Source organism: Drosophila tropicalis, unplaced genomic scaffold, assembly GCF_018151085.1.
Source record: "Drosophila tropicalis isolate 14030-0801.00 unplaced genomic scaffold, ASM1815108v1 contig_593, whole genome shotgun sequence".
Lineage (NCBI taxonomy): Eukaryota > Metazoa > Arthropoda > Insecta > Diptera > Drosophilidae > Drosophila > Drosophila tropicalis.
The window spans coordinates 15196297-15223711 of NW_027173070.1; the positions used below are offsets into that span (position 1 = coordinate 15196297).

The 27415-nt window shown below is 36.4% G+C and overlaps 2 protein-coding genes across 18 annotated transcripts in view; one reads left to right on the forward strand and one right to left on the reverse strand.

The window, feature by feature from the left end:
• Positions 1–27415, reverse strand: part of sm (smooth) — a 146920-nt gene that overhangs the window by 88470 nt on the left and 31035 nt on the right. For all 17 annotated transcript variants that reach the window (XM_068289468.1, XM_068289465.1, XM_068289475.1 and 14 more), the window contains exon 3: positions 17360–17497. In XM_068289468.1, coding sequence (XP_068145569.1) covers positions 17360–17497 — 138 coding nt within the window. The remainder of the gene's footprint in view (positions 1–17359; positions 17498–27415) is intronic.
• TTLL6A (Tubulin tyrosine ligase-like 6A) lies at positions 8443–11568 on the forward strand. Its single transcript, XM_068289828.1, has 4 exons — positions 8443–9363; positions 9424–9577; positions 9632–11188; positions 11256–11568. Exons 1-4 carry the CDS (start codon positions 8636–8638, stop codon positions 11373–11375), a joined length of 2559 nt encoding a protein of 852 aa, XP_068145929.1. The 5' UTR covers positions 8443–8635; the 3' UTR covers positions 11376–11568.

The window sequence follows — 27415 nt, forward strand, 5'->3', positions numbered from 1 at the left end:
ACTTTGATGTTTCGAGCTTTTCAACAGATTGAAATGGACAAGTACTTGATTGAGTCTACCTGCTGCCTGCCTCATGATTTACGCTTGATTTTAACTAAATAAAGTTATTAGATACGGTTTTTGGGTTCACTCACGAACTTATGTATACAATGTGGATGGATAATCAAAAGGTGGAAACACTTACCTAAAAAGAGAAGAGAAGAAAAGAAATGTTAAGTAAATTGTTATTATATTTTAGGTTGAAACTCTAAAAACATAAAGACGAAATGCCTTAGATAATCAAAGAGCTTGATTTCTAATCACTAAAAAGAATATTATTATACCATCTTAAGAAAAACTAAATAGATCGTTTAATTTTATGTAAACTAACCAAAAATATTTTAATCGTAAGTAAAATTTCTTTAAGAATCTTTCAGACAAAATGGAAACTATAAAGCTGTTTAGACTTTATACAGTTAAGAAGAAATAATAGAAAGTCAGTAGCAACTAATTCAAATCCGACATAAACAAACAGAGAGAAAAGGACATTGCTAATAGTAGGAATATTCCAAACACAATGGATGAAAAACAAAACGTTTCATAGATTTGCAAGCTTTTATGTAGTCAAACAATGTTTCTCTTTGCAATGCAAATGTTTCCATATTACAAAGGCATATACATATATAGCTACTTTCTATCAAGAGAGGGATCAGAGTATGGTGTTCCCGCAAATACCATCAATGACCATGTAACCCACTTCGTTCACTCTAACCTCGTCACAATCCAGCCTCAAATATCCTACCCCACTTTCAGTTTACTTTGACCAAAACCCTAAAAACGTTTTTCTAACAATTGCAACCACAACAAACCGAAAGAGAAAGAGAGAAGTAGAAACGAAGCAAAACAAAACAAACCAAAACAATGGTTAAGCCAAAGCGATGAGAGTTGACTTCGGCCTTGCAGAAGCCAACCAAAGTCCTTCAATTTTCTAAATTGCCAATGCAAAAACGTTAAATACTTTACACAGGTATTCTAATAAATTTACTCTGTATCATCAATTTGAAGCATTGTTCCGTTTAAAATGTATATACCCCACTTTTTGTGAACCGTAATACTAAACAGAGAAAGAAAAGAATCGCACAATGGCACAATCCTAAGCTAAAGCACACAAAAGAGAGCTACACACGTGTGTTTGTGGGTTAATATACGTGATTCTTTCAATAATGGTATTGAAATATTACGAAATGATTTAAAAAGTTTTTGCTATAAATCTTGTAGACAGACTTGTAGGAAGTAGGAATGTAATATGTAAATGATTGAAGCGGGGCAGAGATTCCTTTCTGTTTATTAATAGTTTGGGAATAACTTATATAACGATACTTTTACAGTAAATTGTAGTTTAAAATTAATGTAAAAGTAATCCAACGACTTATAAAATCTATCGAAATGATTGTCTTTCGACTATGGCTATTAGCCATATTATCGATCACCTCTATCTATAGATAGGAAATGTAAAGTTTAAACTTGTATGTAATTATCCTAATCCTTGTCAAGCAACTGAACTAAGTCAGTCAAGGCTTAAACAAAATGCAAATGCCATAGGTAAAATTTACTATGTCTGCTTGTAGACAAGCACGTCGTTTTCTTCCACAATTCCTTCTCAGGACCCCTTTATTCCTTCGTTCATACGTGTAGGTATATATTTAACTGTAAAGTCGATATGCAGAGCGCAAAATCCAAATTTAATGACCAAGTAAAATAGACGACAGACAACTAAATGTAGAAAATAAGGTTTTGCCTAAGCAAAAAAAAAACAGGTTTTCATCCATCCTCTTGTGACCCAGTCTTTTACCTTCATGTCTATCTCTCTTTCATATTCTTTCTGTGTGTGTGTGTGTGTGTTTTTGGGGCGTGGCACTAATGTTTGTTGAATGTTTGTTCGCCTTTGTTATCGGCATGCGTCTTTTTGCAATTGGATATGCCTTTTATGCCTTTAGGCTATGTTAATGTTGACAATGCCTGGCCAAGGACATGACATGAGTGGCATGAAAGCATGAGCTTCTCCTAAATGTTGATGTAGTTTATGTTGTTATGGTATGCGATGTGAGTGGGTGGGAGGTTGGGTAGGGAATCAAAACCAGTAGCAGTAACAGGACCTGGGACCCTTTTATGCAACCCTAGGGCAAACGACATCGACAGCAGAGAGAACTAGCAGCGCATCGACAACTTTTGATGCTTGTCTTCTAGTCGCAATCACCCGCACTCTCTCTCACTCTCTTTTCATGCCACATACATATCTGACCTTTCTATGGCAAATTATGACATTGACAACTAGCCCAGAAGCAGTAACAGGCAGTGGCAGGAGTTGAGTAGAGTTTTTTTTAGAGCAGCATGGGTTTTCTTCTTATGTGTGTGTGTGTGTAGAGGTATCACATTTCTTAACATGACGGCCGTTGTGCCATTTTGTGGCATGCAATTTGTTGTTTGGCCTGCCACAAAATATGTCTTCTTCTTCGCCCTCTACTCGCCCCAACACTCCCAACCAATCTTTCTCGGCTCACTTTCGTCTAAATAAATATATTTCATGCAAATGTCTTCTTCAACGCCTTAAACACACACACACACACAAGTTTAGCTTCTTCTTCTAGAGTGCACAAAAAGTGTTGCATACTTGACAGCGTCTTCCACTTGTCCTTGCTGCTGCTGCCTTTTTCTACCCTTTTTTGCTTTGCTTCTGTTTGCCGTTTTTGCTGCCTGTTAAATTTTATTTTCATTACAAATGCGTTTCTTGTTTATGCTCTTTGCACAAAACTTGAACACAACACGCAAAGTAAAAAACAACAAATAACTAAAAAACATAGTTTATATGTATATACATATATGTATATATATACATATGAAAAGGGAGAAGGAAACCTGACAAACAAACTAAACAAAAAATCCCTTTTTATAGTACTCCTCTTTGTTTTCATTGTTTTTCCTGTTATTCTTGTTGTTTTTGGTTTTGCATTTTGGCTATTGTTTTGCTAGCCACGATTTTTAGTTGATTTGTTGTTTTGCATTACAAGTTCCTTCACCTCTCTAACCAACCAACTAACCAAACAACCCAATCCTCCGACCCACCTATCACACCAGTACGTGCGAGCATTTGAAAATTTCAACATTTTCATAGCGCGTCTAGGCAACAACATCGGTAGCATTGGGAAAATTTATGTGCATACATTTCTGGGCCATCCATTCATGCGTTCCATATTCCTTCTACCTTTTGCACACCCCTCGCCTCTCTTTGCACCTTTCATAAAAATAAAAAATAAAAATAAAAAAACAAGAAAACACATTCTCCTTCCTTCCTCTATGGCTGTCATTTGTTGCAGTTGATTTCGTGATTCCATGCATAATTATAGAAGACTAGTTGAAAATAGAACTATATACCTACATATATATAGATATTATGCATGAACTGATTTTTATGTATGTATGAATAGGAAGAATATGTATATGTATATAATAGTGAATGGCTACATATTGCCAGGACGACTACAATTGTTAGGGATAGACAGCCGCATACAACAAACAGCGCAAGAAGTGGAAGAGACAATTTTTTAATGTTTTACAAGTTGTTTTCTACGAAAACACAAAAATAAACACACTCTATAAGAGAAAAACAACAAATCAAGTTATTCACAAGCAATTAGTAAGCAATTGTAGGAGCTCCTTTCTTTCTATATACTTTAACTTATATACTTTCCAGTTTAATAGGATTTAATATATATAATGGCCAAAAATTTGTAGACAAAGCAAAGTTAATGTGGTTTTCATTACGTATACGCAGTGGTTGCCAACTAGTCGTATAATAATCAACAAATCTGTACCTTTAATATTCAATACATCTGTACTCAATGCAATAAATGAAAATCGAGAAGTATATGAGAATAAACTAAAAACACTCGAGGGTTAGAGGGTTGGGAATTTCTCCCTTTATGAGATTTGAGATTTTAAACTTTTTTATTACAATTCCATAGAATTTCTAACATTCGGGAGCTTAGAATTGTATAAAAGGCAGCAAATACACTTTACATTTTTAATAGCCTAAAGCCAATTTTGTGGCTTACCTGCTGAAAGCCTTATACTTTCATTTAACAAAAGAAAAAGTTATGAAAATTTAAACAAAATAATTTCATTAGATAAAGTAAATGATGAATAAGAGTTATGAATATGAATCTAATGCATATGTAAAAGGGAGAACCTATTCACAAACTTTTTTGGCAGACATAAGCATAAAGCTTTTAACACCCAAAAAACTTTTGAAATAAAATTCTAAAATGTTTGGCTACTTTGAATATTAGAATCAAGTATGTGTAAGTGTGTGTGTGTGAGACAGTGTGTGCGTGTGTGGAATTTCCCCTCAATTAAGTTTATGGGCAAAGTTGTAGGCATTTATTTAGCCAAAGAGGTCATCTTTTTGGTCAATTGAAAGCAATTTTGGCTTAAGCGTTAACTGGGTGACAAAATATGTTGTAAACTATTTCGATTTTTCTTTAGAATTAAAGTTAGACTAAGAGAAAATAAAGTTTACCATTATATATAGCATACTTTTTGGGGCATAGTCTTACAAAGGACAGATTTTGAAATTAATATGTTACATGAGCCTGAAAATTAATAGCCTGCAACATATTGTTTTAGACCTGACTCCGCCCACTTTTTTGTAGATTAGTCAGTCAGTCAGTGTGCCTGGCCGCTTGTCTGGCTTTCTGTCTGTTTGTCGGTAATTAAAAGATTAATTTTTAATGTGCGCTTAGTCAGAGTTGCGACTGTATTGTATATGTTTGGGAGAGAGAGTTTGCCGCTAGCGTAACGCCATAAAAATAAAAGGATTTGAAAACACACACACACACACATACCTATGCACATGCACACCCACAACCACCCACCCAACACATTGTAATTTATGCCCAGATTCTGGGTTTTCATCATATCATCTCTGACGGCAACTTTATGAGCCGTTTTCAACTAACTCACATCCGTTTACCTCCTCATACTTCCCCCACCACCTCTGCCATCTCTATGTTACTGGCTCTCTACCCCTTTTCATTTCTTCACCGCAGCATAACATCAGGTTTTTTTTTTTTTGGGTTCAGAGTTTTGTTGTTCCTTCTGTTAAATTTTTTATTATTACGCTCTGGGATTTTTGTTATATATTTCAACCTCTGCCCCTACCACCCGCCCACCCCTTGCCCACTCGTTTGCTAGCAGCTGCAAATTAAATGTGCACACCTTTTAATAATTAATATAGTTTGCCGTTCGTCTCTGATTTTCGTACTCATTTTCACTCAGATGGAAAAAAAATAACAACAACGACAAGAAACATTTCACGGCGCGAAAATCAGTTGACCGACGCAGCAGCCCAATAACAAAAAAGGAAACAAAAACAGAGGTTATAAAAAATAAAAAAACACACAAACAACACAGCAAACCCAGTCAATTAAATATTAAATGACAAAAAAAAAAAAAAAATAAGCGTACAAATAAATTAACTGTTGCACGTGTCAAAGGCAAATTGAAAGTGGCAAACAAAATGGAATTGATGAATTATGAATATGACACGAACGCAATACAATGTTTAAGCCACTGTTGATTATCGACAAGAGCCAAAAGCAATAAATATTCGTAGCAAATATCGTAGATTTAACTCCAAATAAAAAATCTTTCGAGATATAAAATGTTGGCGATTAAAATCTTAAAATCCATGAATAAACTTTGCAACTGGGATTATTGATTTTGTATGCTGGCTTTTATCCTTTGCTACTTTGGCATTTAGGGATTCATCTATTGAACGTGACTGACTTAAAATAAACAGAAATCAAAGGCATCGGCTTACTCAAATGTAGAAAAACGTTGACCATTCAGTCTTCGTTTTATATTTTTGATAGAATCTACAAAATTTAGGTAAAGCTAAAAAGAGGCCACAAAATTAATAATTATTAGTCATCTAGGGTAAATACGTGAACTGTCCCTGAAAAGTATGCTATATTTGTTTCAGTTAAACATTCCTTTAAGTTATTAAAAGATCTATAATCTTCTATCATTAGGATGAAAACAACTAACTAACGCTTTTAAAGTGCTTTCGAGAAGGTCAGTGACTAAGTTTCAAGCAGATAACAAAAGAAAATGGAAAGCAAAACTCAGTTAACCAATAACAAGTATGTATCTCGATAACTTTTCCTCAATTTTTTCAAAATATGCTTTAATCACTTTTAAAAACACAAAATAAATACCCAGTCAGTTTATATGGAAAGTGCTTTGCATAAGTAATACAACAACTCTTTGTTCTTCTCTCAATCATCCTTGTATGTATCTTTTTAACTAGACTACTTTAGTTACTCGTAAACTATGTCAAATTGTGCATTAGCAAACCCTTTTAATATTAACTTTCTCATTGCAAAAAAAGTCTTCACTTTCTGGCATCGTTTTGCAATTTATTTAAAATGCGCAACTAAAATATCTATTTGAAATCCTTCAGCCCGCATCCTTAGCAATACATTAAAACGTTCTGTTTCCTGCAATTTCTGCTGTTGGAGAAAGACAAAAAACAGACAGGAAAGGAGAGTAAAATTCCGGGCACATTAATCGCTATTCTATGTTCATTTCTCTTGTCTCTCGTTTATCGTTGCCGTTGCCTGCTGACTGCCTGATTGCCGACGGGTTGGTCCTTACTTCCTACTCCAAAGTCTTCTCCTCCCCCACGTGCCACCTGTCATCCTTGTTGTCGTTGTCCGTGTCAACAGTTTTGTGCCTGCTGTTGTTGTTGTTGTTGATGATGTTTTTCTTACTCGCTCTTGGTTCGTGCACTATCATTAATATTTTAAATGCAGAAAAGTTGCCAACACTTTTCTCTTTGCCCATTCATCTCATTGTTTTTTTTTTTGTTTATTTACCTACAGCGACAAAGCGGGCGCATAATTAGCTGCAAAACAAAAGCAAATAGACAACAAAACAACAGGAACAACAACACAAACCAAGTCCAGATACAGCCAATTAGAGAGTGGGACAGAGTAATAGATTGAGAGAGATAGATAGAGGGACAGATATCTCTCCTAACCCAAAACCCCGAAACGAAAACGCTGCTCAACCAAATAAACTTGACAAATTATACGCTTCGATGCTCTGCTCCGTTGCCCCATTGTGGGTGTAAAAATCCGTAACACCGAAATGCAAATTGAGGCAAGCTTTTGACAATTGTTGTCATCTAATAATATGACAACAAGAACCAGCAGTAGCAACAGCAACAGTTGCAACAACGAGTGCCACCATTTATTACTTGCAGCCATAATTTAAATTGGTTTTTTTTACAAATGGAAGTGGGTGAACGTTGCTTTCATCCACACACACATGATCACACACACCCATTGCCTAAAATACTTTGACATACTAGAGACAAGGCCTCGATTGGGAAATACTCTTCTATCAAATTATTAGACTTCACCAGAGAGGGTATAACAACGAGTCGACTTGAGCGAATTCGTTGAGCTTATTTCATAGATTTAACCATGCGTAGGACCAACAACCAAACTGACATTCACAAGTGCTGTGTGCGCTTTTTTTTTCGACATTGAGTTGCCTGAACTAATAACCACAGAAACCTAAAACCTGATTAAGCTGCGGTTAATGAGCCACTCACTCACTCTAGACTAAGCTGAGATAAATGCTAAATCGCGGCACATGCATATGTATACATATATAATTCAAGCATGTATGTGGCCACCAAGGCGTATCAATTGTCGCAAGGTGTTCGGGATTTCAACCATATTGCACAAGCTGGAATTGGCGGTTTTTTGTTTTATGGCCGCGACTTTGGTAATCAAGAAGGCGATACTACAGATGCCATTGAATTAAAAAAATAACAAGCTCTTGACATATTACTATTGATGATTCAATGTAAGGGTAAAGGTGCGGTGGCAGCTGTGGTTGATGTTAGATGATAGCAAAAATGAAGAGACAAAACTCAAGCTGAAATTAATAAAACCTGTAATAAATAAGAGACAAACTCCAAGTTAAAGTAAAATGCCTCTTATCAACATAGTTCGAAAGAATTGACATGCCAAACCTAGTTTGTACCTTAAAACAGTTAAGAATTATAGATAAATTGAATGGAACTGTTCATCTGAGCACGAAGAACTAAGAGTTCTTGAAACACAGATATTATGTTTGTTTCCTACGAAATAATTTTCTAATATCCCAAAACCATCTTTTTTTAAACAAGTTGAGAATTTTAAGAACGTGTTCAAGAATAAACACGAACAAGATCCACTTTTTCTGCAAAGTAATCTTTTAATAGCCATATACCTGTCATTTAGCAGAATCTAGTTGGGAATTTTAAGGACATTCAATGAAAGACGAGGACAAGAATAAACACAAAAAACAATATCTTGCTTTGAACAAATTATTTTACAATTTTAATCAATAAACAATGCAAGCAAACTGTTTAGTGTCAAAATTCAAAGTCATTCTTTATAATATTGCTATCGTTATTTTTTTACATTGGTCAAATTGAAATTGGCATTTAAAATAAAAAAAAAATTGGCGAACAATACAAAACTCACATCATCATTACCATCCACCAGCCCTTTCTAAGCCTTTCGTTTTGCCGGACATTTAGATGCCTACCAGAAAAAATTCGAAATTGGAAAAATTATACAGTCCGTATGCACGATATTTTGAAGCTCAAAGAAATCTATCGGTATCCGATAAATGTCACAAACTTGGTGCTGTGTATCGGCGCGAGAGTGTCTATGTGCTATCTGGTGATAAGAAGAAGCGGCGCCACAAGTTAAACAGTATCAGTCCCTTACGACATATACAATTACAATCCTGTGAGCCACCGCAAAAAGCCATTGAGGGTGCCAAACAACCCAGGTGGCGGCCCAAAGGACCAAAAGTCAATAGTTTTATGGTCATTACAGAGGATCATACACAGGATAACAACCAGTTGCCAGGATCTCCGGACTTGGATGCCATTTGTTATGATGTGATGAAAGAGCCACCCAAACAATTGCATCTAGAGGGCACTGATATTACGCCCAGCATTCGTGCGGTGCGTCTGAGCATCTGTGTGGAGAATACTCGCTTTGCCCTCGTCTCGAGAATCTCAAAGAACATGGGCTTTCAACATGTGCCCGAACATAGACTGTGGAATATCCAATGGTCGGATTCCACACCTCATCATGATTTGCTTAAGAACATGAAACGTTTCCAGCAGATCAATCATTTTCCAGGCATGATGGAAATATGCCGCAAAGATTTGCTATCACGCAATCTGAATCGCATGCTAAAAATGTATCCAGGAGATTATCGCATATTTCCCAAAACCTGGCTAATGCCCACGGAGTAAGTATCGACGACGACAACTCTGATAAACTCTTCTTTAATCCCACCATTTCTTATTAGTGCCTACGACGTGGCCATCTATGCCAGCAGACATAAACGCACGTATATTCTAAAGCCGTATTCATCGGGTCAGGGTCGAGGTATTAAGGTAACCACCGATTTACGCACCATTGGCAAGCGGGAGAAACTCATCTGTCAGACATATATAGAGAAGGTAAGTTATAAACACAATCACTAGAATATTTATTAACCTCATTTTCTCGTCCAGCCCCTTCTGATCGATGGCTACAAATTTGATCTGCGTGTCTATACACTTATCACCTCAGTGGATCCTTTACGTATTTTTGTCTATAATGAAGGCCTAGCACGTTTTGCAACCCAGAAATATGTTCCACCCACTACGGGTAATAGTGACAATGTTTTTATGCATTTGACCAATTATTGTCTGAATCGTCGCAATTCACAATACGATCTGGGTAATGGCACAGAATGTGGTTCAAAACGAAAACTCAGTGCATTCAATAAATGGCTTGTGGCCCACAATTACGATCAAGCCGAGTTCTGGGCCAGTGTGGACGATGCCATCATTAAAACGGTCATCAGTGCCTGGCCTGTGCTCAGGCACAATTATAATCTATGCTTTCCCAAACATGACAAGATCCAGGCGAGCTTTCAATTGCTTGGCTTTGATATTCTAGTTGATTGGAAACTGAAACCCTATATACTAGAGGTCAATCATACACCGAGTCTTTGTGCAGATGAACCTGTTGATACAGAAGTCAAACGTCCTTTGATCAGGGATACGCTCAATCTTCTGGCCACAGCTTTGGTAGATAAAGAACAGATCATCCGCGAAGATCGCACAACATTGCGAGAAAGGCTAATGAAACAGGTATACAATCGTAGGTCGGCCACCCAAGCAGCACAAATTCCGCAGCGAGAGGCAGGTGGAACTGAGGCCAAACAGGCTTGTTCCATTGGAGCATTGGCCCAGCAAATCGCTTGGGAGGAGAGCCATTTGGGTAACTATAGACGCATTATGCCGCCCAGAGATTCAGAGAAGGTCAACTATTATTGCAAGTTCTATGACCAGACCAAACATCTTGTCATGTTTGCCGAAACAGCATCGAGTAAGAATCGCGTAAGGCACACCCATATGGAAATGCAAAAACGTCGAGTCGAACAGAAACTAAAGATGGACCAACTCCAAAAGCAGAACCATCAAAATCAACGCCGTCAAGAGATTCCGCGTTTCAATGCGGTATTGGCACAGGAAAAATTACGCTGCCGAGAAGAGGCCCGGGCCCAGGCAGCACGCAAGCGTGCCCTTATAGCCAAGGATATACAACGTCATAAGGAGCAACTATTTATACCCAATATTGCTAAGGAGCACATAGGCATATGGCAAACTGTGGTCCCGGTGAAGGGTTCCAGCAAGTATAAAGGCGGTGTCTCAGCAAAACAGAAGAGACGCAAACATCAGACACAAATTCTGCAGCGTCATGCCACTAGCCATCGTGTTAGACGCCAGCATATGCTCGATATGGAGGCCCAGTGGGATGCCCAGTTTGTGCAGCGACATGGCATAAAGAAACTAAAAAGTGAAGAATCACGTCTAGAGGGCGGCAAATCTAGAGAACCACCAACTTTGCCCCACCTCACTAATCGTAGTTCCAAGAAAATTAATCCATCATCTCCTGAAATCGATATGAAATCAGAACACAATTGGTCACCCGACACTATAAGTGACTCGGAGGAGGAGAAACAAAAAAGTTGGCGTAAGCAAAGAGCCAAGGAAGTTGATAGCTCTAATTTTAGAGAAATGGTAAAAGAACAAAATCCTTGAGGAATTACACAAACTCAACTCTCTTCCTCTCTCTTTCTTTACACAGATCTTTTCGGGAATGTATAAACATGGACAATTGACTCAAAAAGATATAAAATGCTTTCCGAATCTTCTATTTCGTCTTCTGGGTAACGAATTGCCCAATGAACCAAGTGAAGAAAAATAATCGATACTTCCTCTATATCTACTACTACTACTACTACTTCTTTACGTGTCGTGTGGAAAAGTGTGACAAAAAGAAATCCAGAACTCCAAGAACTGCTACTACTTTCTTCCTAATGCTCCGTATTCTAAAATTTTTATTTTGAAAAGACCAAAATTATAATTGTGAATAAAGTTCCATAAAGTCATAATATAAATGGGTAATATTTTAAAGAGCTTTTTCCAAAAAGACCTCAAACCAATCAACACAAAGTGGTAAGCCTCACAACAAACATCTTTTAAGGCACATCGACCAACAAACAAAAAAAAAAAAAAAAAAAGAAACCCTTTTCATAATCTATTCAGCATATACTCAAAATTTTTTATATGTGATTTTGTGTCACAGCCATAAAAAACACATAAACGTGAGCGAGAAAACCGCCTCATCGATTTGTCAAAGTGCTAGGAGAAAAGAGAAGAAAAAGGAAAACTCAACCTGAGTGTGTCCTCATTTCACATCTACCACGTTTTACCTTCTTTATTTTGGTGGATATTTGCCATCTTTGATGGGCGCATGCATAAACAAAATGCAATACAATGCGCGGCAGGAGTCTTCAAACTTGCATTATTGAAAACTGCTGTTGCCATGAGGCAAGAGCTCTTCTTTCCAACCCACCGCCATCACAATATCTAATGGAGAACGAAGAAAGGGAAGCAGAATGTGCAAAAGCAAGGGTTTTTCTTTGGTTTTGGGGGTCCTCCTCCTCCCCACATGGCTTTAGTTGGTTTCTACCGCACGTCCTTCGTTCTATGTATTCTTTGTCATGCATTTTCTTTTTTTTTCTACCCCTGCTGTTGGCTTTTAGCTGGCTACGCATTATGGTTGGCCGCCTGACTTCTAGCTGTGGCAGCATGTGTCACACATATTGCAAAATCTGCAGCTGCCGCGTTGCATTCCAGGGCTTTGGCTTATGGCTGACTGCCTTCCTAGTGCTGCTGCCGTTCTTTTTTTTGCTTCTCCAACAAAGTCGAACATCGTTCTGATAAGCTGCTTCAAAGAGAGGTTTTACATATGCCATATGCTTCCAGACCAGCCCAGCCTCCAACAAAGTTGTTGTTTGGCCTGGGGTTGGGTCAGGGCTGCAACATTTGCATTCCCTTCTCTTCACCCCCTTTTGACTTTCCTTAATATATTATTGAGCATTGTTGTCCTCTCTCCGTCTCTTGTTCAGCTGCCAAGCTGCTAAGCTAATACTCACTTTTATTGCATTTTTTCTCGGTTAAACTTTAACTTGGCTTACAAGGATGCTGCTCGTCGAGAGCTAGCATTTTGGCCAAAAAAGTTTTCTCTAACTTGGCTACAATGTCGTCTTCTACTACACTACTACCCATACATATGTATGTGTGTGTGTGTATTTCATGCATGTGTGAAACAACACAAAAAATTTTCTTTGATGCTTTTAGTGTCGTCTTATTAAAAAGTTTTTAATCTTATCCCCATTGCATTTTGTTATTCTTCTTCTCTATGCCGCTATCTAACGGAAATAAGTAGAAGGAGCAAACAAGGAAGGCGGATGGTAGTGGAAAAAACTTGAGCACAGAGTTCACTTTAGTTTTCAACCATCAACCATCTCATCTCATCAGTAAGGGCCACCATGGTTGGGGGGGAAGTGTGTCTGCATTGTTGACAAAACTTCTAAATGCTATTAGAGGTCGTTTAGTTTACGATTAGTTAAACTAAAGCTAGTTCAAGCGTATGATGGAACGTTGGCTACGTGCCCGGAACTACCAAAATTTCTTAAAACAGAAAAAGCAAAAGTCCTTGAAACCAAAAGAAAAGTGTATAAATTTCCATTTACTCAAAATTACTTTGGTGTGTGCTAACATTTTCCTAATAGGATGTGGGGATGCACTCTTAATCTATTGAGCATTTTAAAGGAATTTATTCAGATGAGTTTTTTCGTGATTAGCGCCTCAAAAATGCGCAAACTTTTTAAGAACTACCACAACAGATCTTTGAAGATGTTTTAAAATAAAAGGAGAGATGATTAAAATTACTTAGTTGGTTTACACAATCTCGATGTACGTCGCTTCATATTTTTAAATATTTTCAGTGGTTCACATGGACCATTGAGAAATAATTTTCGTCACATTCCATTCTCTTACATCATGCGATCAGCTGAGGCAATAAAATAAAGCTGGAAGCTGCACTTAAGCTGTTTGCAGCTTCATTTCGAAGATTACACAATAAAGCTTAATAAAAAAGGGAGGCAGAGAGAAAAAAAAAAACAGCAGAACTGCAGACAGAATGACTTACATGGATAAAAGAAGGCGGATGAGGAGGAGGTTGGTTCTCAAGCCTTTTTAATTTGTTCCACATAAAGGCAAAAATGGGACTGCTTAATTCCAGGACAAACATACTCTCGCAGGAGAGCGCCAGAACGACGAATGACTTAAGTCAACAAAAAGATTTATGAGAAGGAGCACACACAGAGCAGAGCGAGTGAAAAGCCGTTGAAAAATCTCTCTCTCTTAGCTTGTGGATAAATCCAGCAAGTTGGACAATAATGCCGCCCATCAAAAAACAACAACTATAACAACAACAAATAGTAATGGTTTAAAAAAAAAAGTAAAAACGGCTCCCTCCTTACCTCTTACCACACTCTTCCAAAGCAAAGAGACAGTGGCAGCAGCCATTTTGTAGGATACGAATTAACATGTCTGGGCTGTCTGAGGAGGCTATGGCTTTATCCACAGATCCACAGAGCTACCAAACAACCAACCAACCAACCGAGCGAGCGAACGAGCAGTGGCCCAAAAGCCAAACCCAAATGCAACCGGCAACATACATATGTATACATACACACAAATAATTTCAGTTTTTCAGTTCTCAGTTCTTCAGTTTACAGTTTGCAGTTTTTATGCTGCATGTTTTCCACTTCACAGGATTTTATGTTCCACTACGCTCGCTCTCGGCTCAAGTGTTGGAAAATACAATTGCCTGGGCATATATGTATGTACATATATAAAACACACACACACACTACGACCACCCCGTCTCGTCCATCCTTTAGCCGCAGTCTCTCACTTTTTAAACCTCTTTCCTTTCTGCTACCTCCCTGCGATTCTCTTTTTTTTTTTTTTTGCTTCTCAAACAGTAAAAACGTTTCCGCATTTTTGTTAGGTTTCTGTTTTTTGCCTTTGCTAAAAAGACAATAAACTGTGTCAGTGTGGGGCAACAACAAAGTGTGTATGTGTGTGTGTGTGTGTGTGTGCCTCGATGCATGTTGCATGTGAAAATATCCTGTACACAGAAGAGGGTAAGAGCATAGAGAAGAATAACATTTTGGATAGCTTTGATTCTCATATCCCAAGCATAACAATATGCGCAAAATGAAAACATTCGTGATCGTCTTTATAAAACAAATACAGAAAATTGCACTTTTCATTTTTCGAGCTTATCTATATTTGAGTTTATTAAAGTTTTTCTATCTAAATCAATCCATAAACTGTCGAGTCTTTATCCTTGGCTCCTGCAAACATTATCTTCTTCCAAGCCGGAATATGCTTTTATTGAATAATATTTATAATTGTTTAACAAATTGTTGATTTTCTGCGACCTTTTATTGTTAAACCTCGAGCCGGCAAAACATACATTGTTTAACAAATTGAATTTTCTTCAACGAAACAATATCTATTATAAATGAAAATGGAAAATTACTTTATATTTAATCCTTCAATAGGTAAAATCTTACTAATGAAATTAGTTTGAAACACAAAGATATCCTGAAAGGAACTTGTATTTCGAATACGGTATTTCCATACTTGGAAATGGTAAACCATTTGAACCTTTTTTATACCCTTGCAAAAAGGGTATATTAATTTTGGTCAGAAGTGTGCAACGCATAGAACGAAGCATTTCCGACCATACAAAGTATATATATTCTTGATCAGCACGACGAGACGAGTTCAACTAGCCATGTCCGTCCGTCCGTCCGTCCGTCCGTCTGGATCAACGCAAACTCCTCCTAGACCGTAAGAGCTACAGAGCTGAAATTTTGCACGTAGGCTTGTATATACTGCAGGCGTTGTATATCTCGGATTCAGCTGGATCGGACCACTATATCATATAGCTCCCATACAAACCCCAAAGTCACGAACAGTGACTTTTCTCAATAACTTCGTTATTTTCTATGCTATTATCGTGAAACTTAATATTAGAGAGTTTACTACGCCTATAAGCGACTATGCCAAATTTGATCAAGATCGGGGGACTATATCATATAGCTCCCATACAAACGGCCAAGTCACAAACAGTGACTTTCTCAATAACTTCGTTATTTTCTGAGCTATTGTCGTGAAACTTAATATTAGAGAGTTTACTACGCCTATAAGCGACTATGCCAAATTTGATCGGGAGGAAGATCGGGTGACTATATAATATAGCTCCCATACAAACGGCCAAGTCACGAACAGTGACTTTCTCAATACCTTCGTTATTTTCTGAGCTATTGTCGTGAGACTTAATATTAGAGAGTTTACTACGCCTATAAGCGACTATGCCAAATTTGATCAAGATCAGGTGACTATATCATATAGCTCCCATAAGAACGATTGGTCGAAAACAGTGACTTTTGTAAATAACTTCGTTACTTTTAACGCGATTGCTTTTAAATTAAACATTTCTTAATTTAATATATATGTTAATGACTGTGCCGAATTTGATAAAGATCGGGTGACTATATCATATAGCTCCCATAGGAACGATCGGTGGAAAACAGTGACTTTGATCAATATCTTCGTTATTTCCTATGATTGTAGGCCTTTCTTTCTCAAGCTTAAGCCTTTTTAGATAAAACGTTCTTCCACATTGATGGCTAATAGGTAAGGATAGAGTTACCAAAAAAGTTGCAAGGGTATACAAACTTTGACGCGGTCGAAGTTAGCCCCGGCCCTCTGGTTTAATATCGACTTAAACGCATTCTTTAACTAAACTCAAACAAATTCCAAAGGGTATAAAAGGAAACTATTCGTTTTCTTAGGTGTACAAAGTATTAAGAACAATATCGATTGACAATAATAAAAAAAATTAATCACTATTTACAAATTGAAATCGAATTAAAGCAGAATTTAGACTTGGGTGTTTGTTTTGTTGCAGAGCATAAGGAATTCGTTTCGACTGCAAAAAGATATATCTGCCAAATTCATAGACGTTAAATGTGTGTATCTCTGCTCTGTATGTTTGTTTCGCACGTTTTTACAACACGGCACACACTTAAGTACTTTATGCATTTTTTTGCCTCTCTATGTATAGTTGCATTGTTTTTGTAATTGTCGTAGCTGTTGCTGGTTGCCGGTTGCAGGTTGTTGCACGTCCAACAATGCACTCAAGCTAAACACTTATCCTCATACTATAGATCTAAAGAGATTCTAACCACATATACACACACACACAGACAAATACATGCCACACTTGTTGTTTGTTATTTTTTGTCCCCAACAACTAACACACTCACACACAAAATTGAGCCACATTTTGTAGCTAAAAAGTATCAAATGTTGTGATAAGGCAGCAAAATACCACAAAAGGCAAGGCCAAAAGACCACAACTAACACACACACACAATCAACACTCTGCTAAGCCAATGGAGAAGCTGCTTTCCATCTATCTAGAAAAAAAAAACATCATCAGGACAGAGGCGATAGAGCGTCTAAAAAGAGATATAGATACAAAAATACATCAACAGAGTTGAGCTCTGCTCAAGTGTGTGACAAGAGGAGTTTTCTCTTCTTTTTTTTTTTTTTATTTGTGCCCAACAAATTGCAATAGATTTTATTTAATTCCATCTTTCTCCATAAAACTCACTTCCAACACTTTGAGTAAAGTAGCCCAGCCGAAGAGTAATCAAGGCGAATCTCTAAATGCACTACACAAAATATATACTTATGTATGTATGGAATAGTAGTAGTAGTGGTTAAGTTTAGTTTTAGTTTGTATGATGTACTTACAACTGTGATGGGATAGAAGGGATTTATGATGGTGAACAGTAGAATGTGATTTGGCCGTGTAGTCTCTGGACGCTTTCTCCGTAGGTCGTCATTTGACTTGTTCATAAGTGCTTGCTGCTGATTCTGTTGTTGTGTGGACTGTAAGAAGTAATACATACATAATATATATATAAGTATAGTTTTGTATAAAGTTGTGATAGAGGTAAAGATAGAAAGGTGAAAAGTGGGGAGGCAATAGTATATAGCAACAGATTGATCAATAATAGGATTTATAGTATATTTAAATATGGTTACCATATGTGTTTGTGTGTGTGTTGAATGGTATGTGATGAGTGTGTGTTTTTCCAACCCCCCTTTTACTCTATAGTTTTACATTTCACATCTATTTTTATACAAGTGTCTCAGTTATTTGCATATTGCTACGAGAATGTGTAAGACTAGCCAAGTGTAGTAAATTCTAGACCAAATCGAATGATTTTTCAAATACACAAAAAGAGATTTTCTTCTGCTTGTAAATACATTGAAACTCCTTTAGACCTATTAAAAATTTTCATTTTACTGCTGAGTCGTCGTAATTATTTAAAGAAATAAGTTAAATAATCAGTTTCTACAAATTTTATTTCATTTTATTTAAGGATAACTTTCTAGAAACTTTGATTTCTTTGCTAATATTTTACTTTGGTGTACTTTTATTGTTTTTATGTTAATATATTTCCTAGCCGTTTGCTTAGTGAAGACCTACTTCAAATATATTACGGTTTTCTCCCGATCCATCAATGCCGAAAGGTGAATCCATAGGGGACATTATTAAGGATTTTGTCTCCATTTAAGCTTAAGATCTGCACTGCGATAATATGTGTAAGTTTCATGAGTTTTTATTCAGTTTATTTGGGTGAAAGTGAATTCAAATGGATTTTTCCCCTCTCTTGAGTCAGATATTTGCTGAAGTCAGGACATTTAAACGATCTTTGGAGGGATCCTGCTCTCCTAAGGAATTTGTTATCTAAAGAGATTAAATCGTCATTCGCTAAACAAAAATTTATTATTATTGACTGGCTAAGACGAAATATTCCATAATTTTGAAAACATTTTCCATTATTTTTATCGAAATAATATTGACCCAAGTTAACCTTAAATTTGAAACAGGTCTATCATATTCAATTTTTGATAAGAGTTTATTTCTTAAGCAATAACTAAACAATTTTAGGTTTATTTATAAAATACAAAAACCACTTCTTCACCTTGCCTCTCAATTATCTATCCTGATTGCTCTTTCTTTAACAGTCAATCGTCAACTCTCAAACAAAATCTGCTGCTAATTGCTTTATTAAATATACTTTAATTTTAAGTTGTTTTCTTTTCACTTTTATTTGTGGTGGTGAAAATGAAAAGCTAAGATGTTTGGGCTAGAAAACTTAAGTCAAAACATTAAGTTTTGTATAATTTTTCCACGTTAATTGACGCTGTCAGAGTTGATGTCTAAAACCCAAAATGAAGAGAAAAAAAATTGTTTGGCAGTTAGCTATACTTAAATTCATCATATTTTTTGCACTTTTTTTGGTTGATGTTGTTTCTGTTGTTTTTTTTTTTTTTTCCTGCCCTCTATAAATAAATTGCGGAATTTGGGTGAACCATGTACATGTCACGTTCTAATGTCAATCAATATGAAGACACAGAAGGGGGAAAAGCTAAAACGGGCTGAGCGGTTTTTGGGTTGCAGGCACTGTGAAGTGAATTTCAATTTTCGGGTCTCTCTAGGTCTAGTCACAGGTGCGGCGGTGCCTACAGAGAAGTGAAAGATGAGTTGCTTGGTCAGGTGCTACACACTCACACACACATCTACAAATTTGGTCTGTGTATTTTGGCCTGGTAGACTTGACACCAAAATGCCGTAGATATCAACGTTAATTAACTCACCAATAGACAAATATATAGACATATACTAGACGACGACTAGTGTTGTAGACACGTACTAACGCAATGCAGAGACATAGTTAGTTAGTCAGGAGGTGGTTGCGGTAATGGCAAAATGTATATGTGTGTATCCAATTTGACTTTCCCCTTTAATCTGCGAACATTTTGCAAATTTTTTCACTCATCACACCTTTTCGTTAGCTGTGTCTCTCTTTCGACCAATCATTAAGAAATTAGCATTCATTTTGTGTTTTAAACTTTTGCTTTAAGTTCACTTTTCTTTCGTTTTCCAGCATTCTTTCAGCAAGTTAATGCTCTCTGTTTTCTCATTTCCTTTACATTTGTGTTGCATTTTGTTTGCCGCTTTTAAGCTTAGAGTAAAATGTACTTAATTTTTTGCACTTAACCTTATTTTTGTTTTTGTTTCTACCGGCTCGCTCTTGCCGCCGTCTGACGCCGCTTTGTTTTCATTACCTGACTTTCGTAATTAGGTTAATGGATCGCCTTGTGACGTATATAACTAAATGCTTCCACAATTTATATATGCTATATGTAATTGTCATAGCTTTATGACAATACACTTATTCACTATTCATTTTGCTATGACAAAAAAGCTTCCGACGCTCTTTATTAAATAAATAGAATACACTGCGCTCAGATAATATATTATTAAATCTTTTAAATAATATATTATCTTGTATTCATTTGTAAGCTTTGTAGTCTTTTTTATTGGTATTTAAACCCTATTAATATGTACAGTCTGTTTTCTTTATAAGTGGTGAGATTTACAGATTAAATACGTATGTACATAGGTTAGCAAAATTACAGTCCCTCTCAGTTTCTGGCCCTTTTTAAGCCCTGATTTAAAACAACTAATAATAAATTTGTAAGCTAGTTTTATTAAACTAATGATTTGATAATATTTTACAACAACTATTTCGAATTAAACTCATTATTTACATTCTTTTACTTCTACTAGAAAAAGATAAACTCAAGTGAAATAGTTTAGCCTCTAATGGCTAAATTCTATCGAGGTTCAAGTGCTCTAAGCCTGAAGCCAAAAAAAAACAAGCATAAAACTTCACGCCCAGATGACTTTGAGGTCAAATTTGTAATCATGATAACTAAATATAACGGATAGGATCCCTTTTAGCTTGATAAAGGATGACCATAACGAAAGTAATTATTGTGAGTGAATCATATCCCAGAATAGAAAGATCATCAACGATGTGGTCCATCAAACAGAAGATTCTTATCGAAATTTGTGAGTTTACTTAAAACTTTAAAAAAAAGTTCCATTAAATAACCCATAAATAATCAAGATTTCCCTTAAAACATTTCGTTTGTTTTGCTTTATTTCAATTTGGAATTATCTAATAGCTTTTATGCTTATTTTCTTGTCTATATGGAGCTAAATACTGTGTATATCAGTCACGATGAACACAGATTTTTTATGGCATTTCGAAATGATGATAGGCACTGAGCACTCATACAGCATTTTTCCGCATTAATAACTTCTCCTGTTTCGCCTCTGGCTGTGCTCATCAGCCCAAATATGACAATTTTGTTTACTGAGTGCTGATTTTGGAAATAAATATCTATAATTTGTGTGTGGACGCTGTTCAGGCGTAAATCCATTCAAAGCAACTTAAACGTTGAATGTCATGCTTGAATTATTCGATAAAAGAAACATTGAATCACCAGCATTAAACAAGACTTTTTATTGAATGAAAGTAACTACTACAAATATGTTTGAATTTGAAATAGAAATTAAATAAATGCAACTACTCGAAGTACTCATACTTTGCATCAAATTACTTTTTATCAATTAGTTAACATTTGTACACTATGGCAATGCGAATTTCAAAATATTTCCAAAATATTTATTGGTAATATACACCAAAAAGAATGCAAAAACAATTTCAAGCCCATACCAGATGAATTCCCCAGTTAGTAATATATTATTTGTAATACCAAACAACAACCTCCATTTTCCACCCCTCGAGTGACCAGGGAATGTCAAGAACTTGGAAACGATTAATTTCTACAAATATGTATTTATATTTTTTATATATAACAAAAGGAAACATTTGTTTTCTGTCAAAATTTTCCTTTAATAACAATATATGTACATCACAGTGTCTTTGTCTCATTTTTTTTCCTCCTGCTGTTGTGTTATTATTTTTCTATTTTCTATTCATTTCATTTCCATGACGCCCACACACTAACACGGGAAAAACCTGCCGACAGTGGGTGAAGACTGTTGATTGAATTACAAAAGCGGATATCGAATGCTAATTGTGGCGCCTCGAAGTAAATATACCCTCTCTCTGCTCTGTCTGCCCCTGGTCGCTGTTTACCCTTCTCTAGTAAAGACAACATATTGTCCTATAATGAATTTGTATGTTTATTTTTATAGTTTATACATATATAACTAAACTGGTGATATCGCATTCAGTTTAGATTATAGAATTCAAATAGGTTTTTCTTTAGTAAGTAGATTCTAGGAATAAGTTTTTCCATCGACTCAATCGTTAGCTCTGTTGGCAGTAAATGAAATTTGAATACTTAATTGAATTAGATTGATAAAGTTATATATGTAATTATAATTCAAACTAAATTCGTAAACTCTGAATATGGATGAATTTTCAATGAAACAAATATGTGTAAACACATTAAAAATATAATTTGAACTAAAGTTAACTAAAGTTTGGTCTAATTGTTAGTTTACTTACTGTAGTTAAGTAATTAATTTCAAATTTGAATAATATTTCTTAGCTTGGAAATTACTTCTTAGTTTAGTAATTATGTAAATATTTCCATTATTTCCCTTAAATTTCATAAATCTTGTCAAGCCCAAATTGCTCACCGATTTTTGGGTTCATTTAGGGAAATAAGAATAAAAAAACTACAAATTTCTTTCATGTTTTCATGCTCAAATCCATTTTTAAATCCTACTGCATTTTTATTTCCTTTTGGAGTATAAACTATGTTCATTAAGGTTCATTAGTTTGCCTTATAAAAACATTAATTTAATATTACACCAAATGAACATTTGTTTAACAAATATGTAGAGTATATGGTCGCAAGGAACGGAAAAATTCAATTGATTGATGGATAGATGGCTCGATAGGGTTGTCTGTTGATGGAACGAGTTAAGTGCAGTGCGTCTGAAAATGATTTCAATCTTTTATTTCGTGTGTCTGTTGTGTGTAAGATTGTAAGTTTTGCTATGAATATATCGTACAATTTTTAGTCGTATTTCTGTAATTTGTTTTTTCTTTCTTTTTCGTAGTTGAAAAAAAAAATCATTTGAAAACATTTTTAGCACAGCAGCAACGGCCGACGGGGTTTGAAAATAGCCCGCCGCATCGCAGCTCGGGTGTGGCGGTGTCGCGGCTGCATACCGCACCGCATTTCAACTCGAACCGCAACGAAATGAAGATGAATTACCAACAAAATTTCACTAAGGATCCCAAAATTCGAACCGATGAGCGGCAGACAGACAGACAGAGACCGTTCGACCAACCGACTGACTGTCCGTCCCATAGACAAAATGTCGTCGTCGGTTCATGCAAATTGCAAATCACAAATAAATTTTTCTTCGAGAAATTTGCACTCAGTCGATCAAACGGTCCTCCTCCTCTTCTTTTTTTTCCTCCTTTGAAAGAGGCTGAAGAACTCTCGATGTCTCGCGCACCACCCCACACGGTACAACATCTAGGCAGATAAATTTTGCAGACGTACACACATAAGTACGTACATATGTATGTACATATATCTTTAGGAAAGGGATACACTATAGATACAGATACAAATATACAATATAAATGCATTTGCCAAAATATGCACACACAAAAGCACAAGAAGCACAGAAAATAAAAACGCGTCTGCCTGTGCTTGGCCTGCCTGCCCCATGAAGAAGATGAAGAAATTGCCGCGCTCTGCACGAGAAGAAGGAAACGCAATCGCAATGAACTGCACAAGTTGCAAAATCGCAGATAAAGAATTGAGGTAGTATAAATAGCAATATACAAAATACAGTCAAGAGTCAGCCAGTCACTCAGTCATTTCGTCAGTTAGTCATTCACTCTGACCGACCCAAAACAACCAAAAGCAACAACTCTCTACCCAATGATGTATGGACTGACGTTGATAAAACTGCGAATACTGAAACCTGGGAGAGCTAGAGTAATCGATAAAGTTGTGGCAAGAATTAGATGATCAAAATTGTCAATCGTTTTTTATTTACAACAAGTAAAGTTATTTATTCTCTTAAAAACACTTTTCAGTTGTGTCATGAGTCTTTAAAATCATTTAAAACCAAACTCATGCAACGTAAAAATAAATTAAATGTATGAAAAAGAACATAAATTTTATCAATTGGGGAAACCCTTAAGGAATACTCAAGAATTTGCTTAGCAGTTGTTGCCATTGTTACGAATTTACAAAGAAAAAATTAAAGCAACAATTTTTATATTAAGTTTTTAATACAAACATTAGAATTAAAAACAAAATATTAAACAAAAAGAGAAAAAAGAAACCTTCAAGGCAAAAGAAATTCAAGTGAACAAATTCAGCCTCAAATTAAATTAATTAAGTTGACTCACAGAGAGTTTTGATGAATTCCTCAACTCAATATATGTATTATTACTTTTTTTTGGGTGGGTGGCATATTGAATCATGATCCATTTCTGACAGAAGGTTGCTTAGATACGACAGCATAAAAACTGTGGAAAAATGTAGCTCATTAAACTATTCCGAATGACTATGCCCAAAACAGAAGAACCAAACCCAGACCACGATATTGCCTCCTCTCCTCCCATTTATACGTCAAGCCAATGTGTCCGTGTGTGTTTCTTTGTGTGTATGTGTCTCTGGCTACGGGCACATGTTGCTGCCCTTCATTTTGCGAAGGCATTACCAATAATTACAGCAATATTTGACTTCTAGCCTCCTCCTCTTTCTAAGCTCTAAGTTGGGGGGAACGCCGACTCATCGTGGTCTGCGAATCGGAGGAGACCAGATGAAACGTCATGGCGACAGCAACATGAGGCGGCATTTGTTACTCGCAATTAGTTGCACTGTATTTTGCCAACAGACACTCAACAAACACACACGAACAAACCGCAGCACCATCCATCCATCTGTACATTCCCTTGCCCCACTCAGCTTTCTTTTCTTTCTCTTAATCGAAAATGTGCGCCAGAAATTGGGGACAGAGGAAGAGACGAGGTGGTGGGACATTGGGTAGACGTTGTCGAACAAAAATTGCACATAAAATGCAATTTACAAAATGTTTTTCTTCAACGTTTGTGCATTGCGAAATTTAATTAAAACACAGCAAAACGCAACAACAACAATGAAATTAAATGCTGCAGATCAGTGAGCGACAAGAGCGAGTGAGGCCTAAAGGCTATGGGCCTGGCCAAAAGGAAAAACAAACATCAAAAAGTCCAAGTCAAGTGGTCTAACATCAAATGGGGAGAAGAAGGATGGAAGAATAAACACACACACGCAGACACACACGAAATAAAAATCATTTTCATTTACAAAATAATGAAGCAATATGTAAGTTATAAACAGGTCCAAGAGAATGGGGCCCCAATTGGTCCATTTTTAAGTGTATTGATGTCTCTTTCTCTCTCTCTCTCTTTGAGTGTGTGTGTTTTGTGGTAATCAATCACTTTTGGCATAAGCAAACCTTTTAAACCATATAATATACTAAAAGTCGAAATAAGCATATCCCCAAAAACGAAAGCAAAACTGCCCACGATCACATATTATTGGCATTGCTCATCCCCCATTTTGCCCATTTTCATTCGCATTCCCATTTCTCCCAGCATCGAGAATCATCAACAACATCATTGTGATTGCTAAATAAATACATGTGCAAACTGTCGGAAACTGTTGTGGCCGCAAACGTCAGAGACTGGGCAGCAACTCATGAATGACATAAGTACTGCGAAAATGTATCTTTTTGTTTGCCATTTGGCAGCAATCACACATCTTGGTAACAGCAACAGCAACCACAACAACAATTGCTCTTATTTCGTGGCCAAAGCATTTGGCCAGTTCGTTCTCTTATCTTGGTTAGCAACGCTCATTAGTCACAGCGGGAGGCTCTAAGTGGGACGTATGGTGAAGGTGAGGGGAGGGCCAACACCCTCAACTAGAACGCGTGGAGCATTGAAAATTGTCATTAGTTCGGCGTTTGATTTTCTTCTTTTACTTTTTTTTTCTAGTCTTTCATACTTATTTTGCTTTGCTTTCCCCCTCTCTATCTTTCTGTCTGCCTGTCTAGCTGGCGGCTATGGCAACAAGCGCACGGTGAGTGTGTTTAACAATACACACAAACACACACCCACATAAACGTGTATGTGCCTTGGGTTTTAATGATTTTCAATTAAGAGTTTTCCCTGAGATTTTAGCTGACACTTTTCCCCTTGAAGGCGGCTTACGATGTCAATTGATATTAAGGTTTATCCAAAACTGAGTGTGAGTGTGTTTATGTGGCTTATCAGCTTTTCCATTGTGATTCTTTTTCTTATTGCAGCTAAATTGACTTAAACTGAAGGACTGTGGTCTTTAACTTTCTTCTAGAGAAACATTTGCTCAATAAAATTTTGTATTCGGAGAAGATAAAAATTAGGAAGTGATGAAATCAAAATATGTTGATTTATTAACTGTTTGTGATTGCCTATAAGTTTCGTAAAATACCATTGCATCTGAAATGAATTCAGTGTAACTTGTTTAGATATCTCTTGATCTTGATGAGAACCTTCCAAGTTATGAACTATACAAAATGTTGATCTGAATTGATAATGGTTAAGGCATAATTAAGAAAATTGGGTTTCATTAATAAGCCTTTTACTATTATTAAGTATCCTGATTCAAAGGATTCATCTCTCTTTCCCTAGTACCTTTTTTAAGTGGTTAACTATGCCGCCATTTGGTTTCCTCTTCAAGTTGTAACTCAAATCTCATTCTACAGCAAGTAAGTCTAAGATTATACTTCTCAACACACATTTTTTTTAGATAACTGTAATCACAATATACCTCTAAATTGATACAAAAAAAAGGGTATACAAAAAACCACTCGTAGTCCAGACATTCGAATGACTTTTTGGTCTGTCCATCTGCGTGTCTGTTGTCTGACCGAGCGACCCATAGACCGAGACAAATGCCTACAGACCAACCGCCCGCCCTCCGTAGTAAAATCAGAAGCAGTGCAAACACAAAACGAAGCCATAAATCCATCCATCTTTTCAACAAACTTAAATTGTTGCTGCTGGTTGATGCTGTTGCTGTTGTTGTTGTTGCTGTTTCTGTTTGCTGTTGATTTGCGTTTTCGTCATTTTGATGTCAGTTCACTTGACGTGGCAGTGGATATAGCAACAAACTAGAAGCCATTGGACAGGCCGACCGACCGACCGCCCCGGCGTTGATCACTTATGACAACAACAGAGAGAGTTGCTTCTCGTCATCCGCAGTAGTACCAGGACGACTTCTTCTGTTGCGGACATCTGCGTCGGTGGCGTCGGCGTTGAAGTCGGCGTCGTCGTCATCTTCTTAGCGTGTAATTTATGTGGAAAAATCTTTCACTGTGTGTGCTTGCTGCTGCCTTCAAACATAAAACAATTTTCATTTTCATTTTAGATTTTCCTACAGTTTCCACACTTCTCCCTTTCTATGCGCCCTTCTTCTCGTCTATTTCGTGTGTGTGCGCGTAATTTACGCGCCGCTTTTCATGTGAAAATCTTTACTAATTCGTCTGTTTGGTTTAGTTTTCTTTTTCGTTTTGTTTTTTCTTCTTTTTCATAATTTTTATTTATGGAAAATGCTTTTAAATACGCATAAAAATACTTGAATGAGATGTATGTGGAATGGTGAAGAAGGGGCAAGCAAGCAGGCAGCGCACATTCTGATAAATTGATTGTTGGCCACAAAAAGGCTTCATCTACATACATACAAACATGTGGAAATGTTTCACTTTTAGTTGTGGTATTAGAGGCAAAAACAATGAACTGAAAATTGTATGTGTTCTTTCTGTCCCAGAAATAGTTTAATTAAACCTAATTAACTGAAATTAATTTAAATTGCGTAGAAAGACAAAAGTAAATTGTACATGCATGAGACGAC

Bases quoted from the DNA above. Each gene is read 5' to 3' on its own strand.
- TTLL6A (XM_068289828.1), top strand. From the start codon at position 8,636: ATGCCTACCAGAAAAAATTCGAAATTGGAAAAATTATACAGTCCGTAT. The intron at 9,364-9,423 runs GTAAGTATCGAC...ATTTCTTATTAG, and splicing joins ACCTGGCTAATGCCCACGGA to TGCCTACGACGTGGCCATCT. The intron at 11,189-11,255 runs GTAAAAGAACAA...TTCTTTACACAG, and splicing joins GCTCTAATTTTAGAGAAATG to ATCTTTTCGGGAATGTATAA.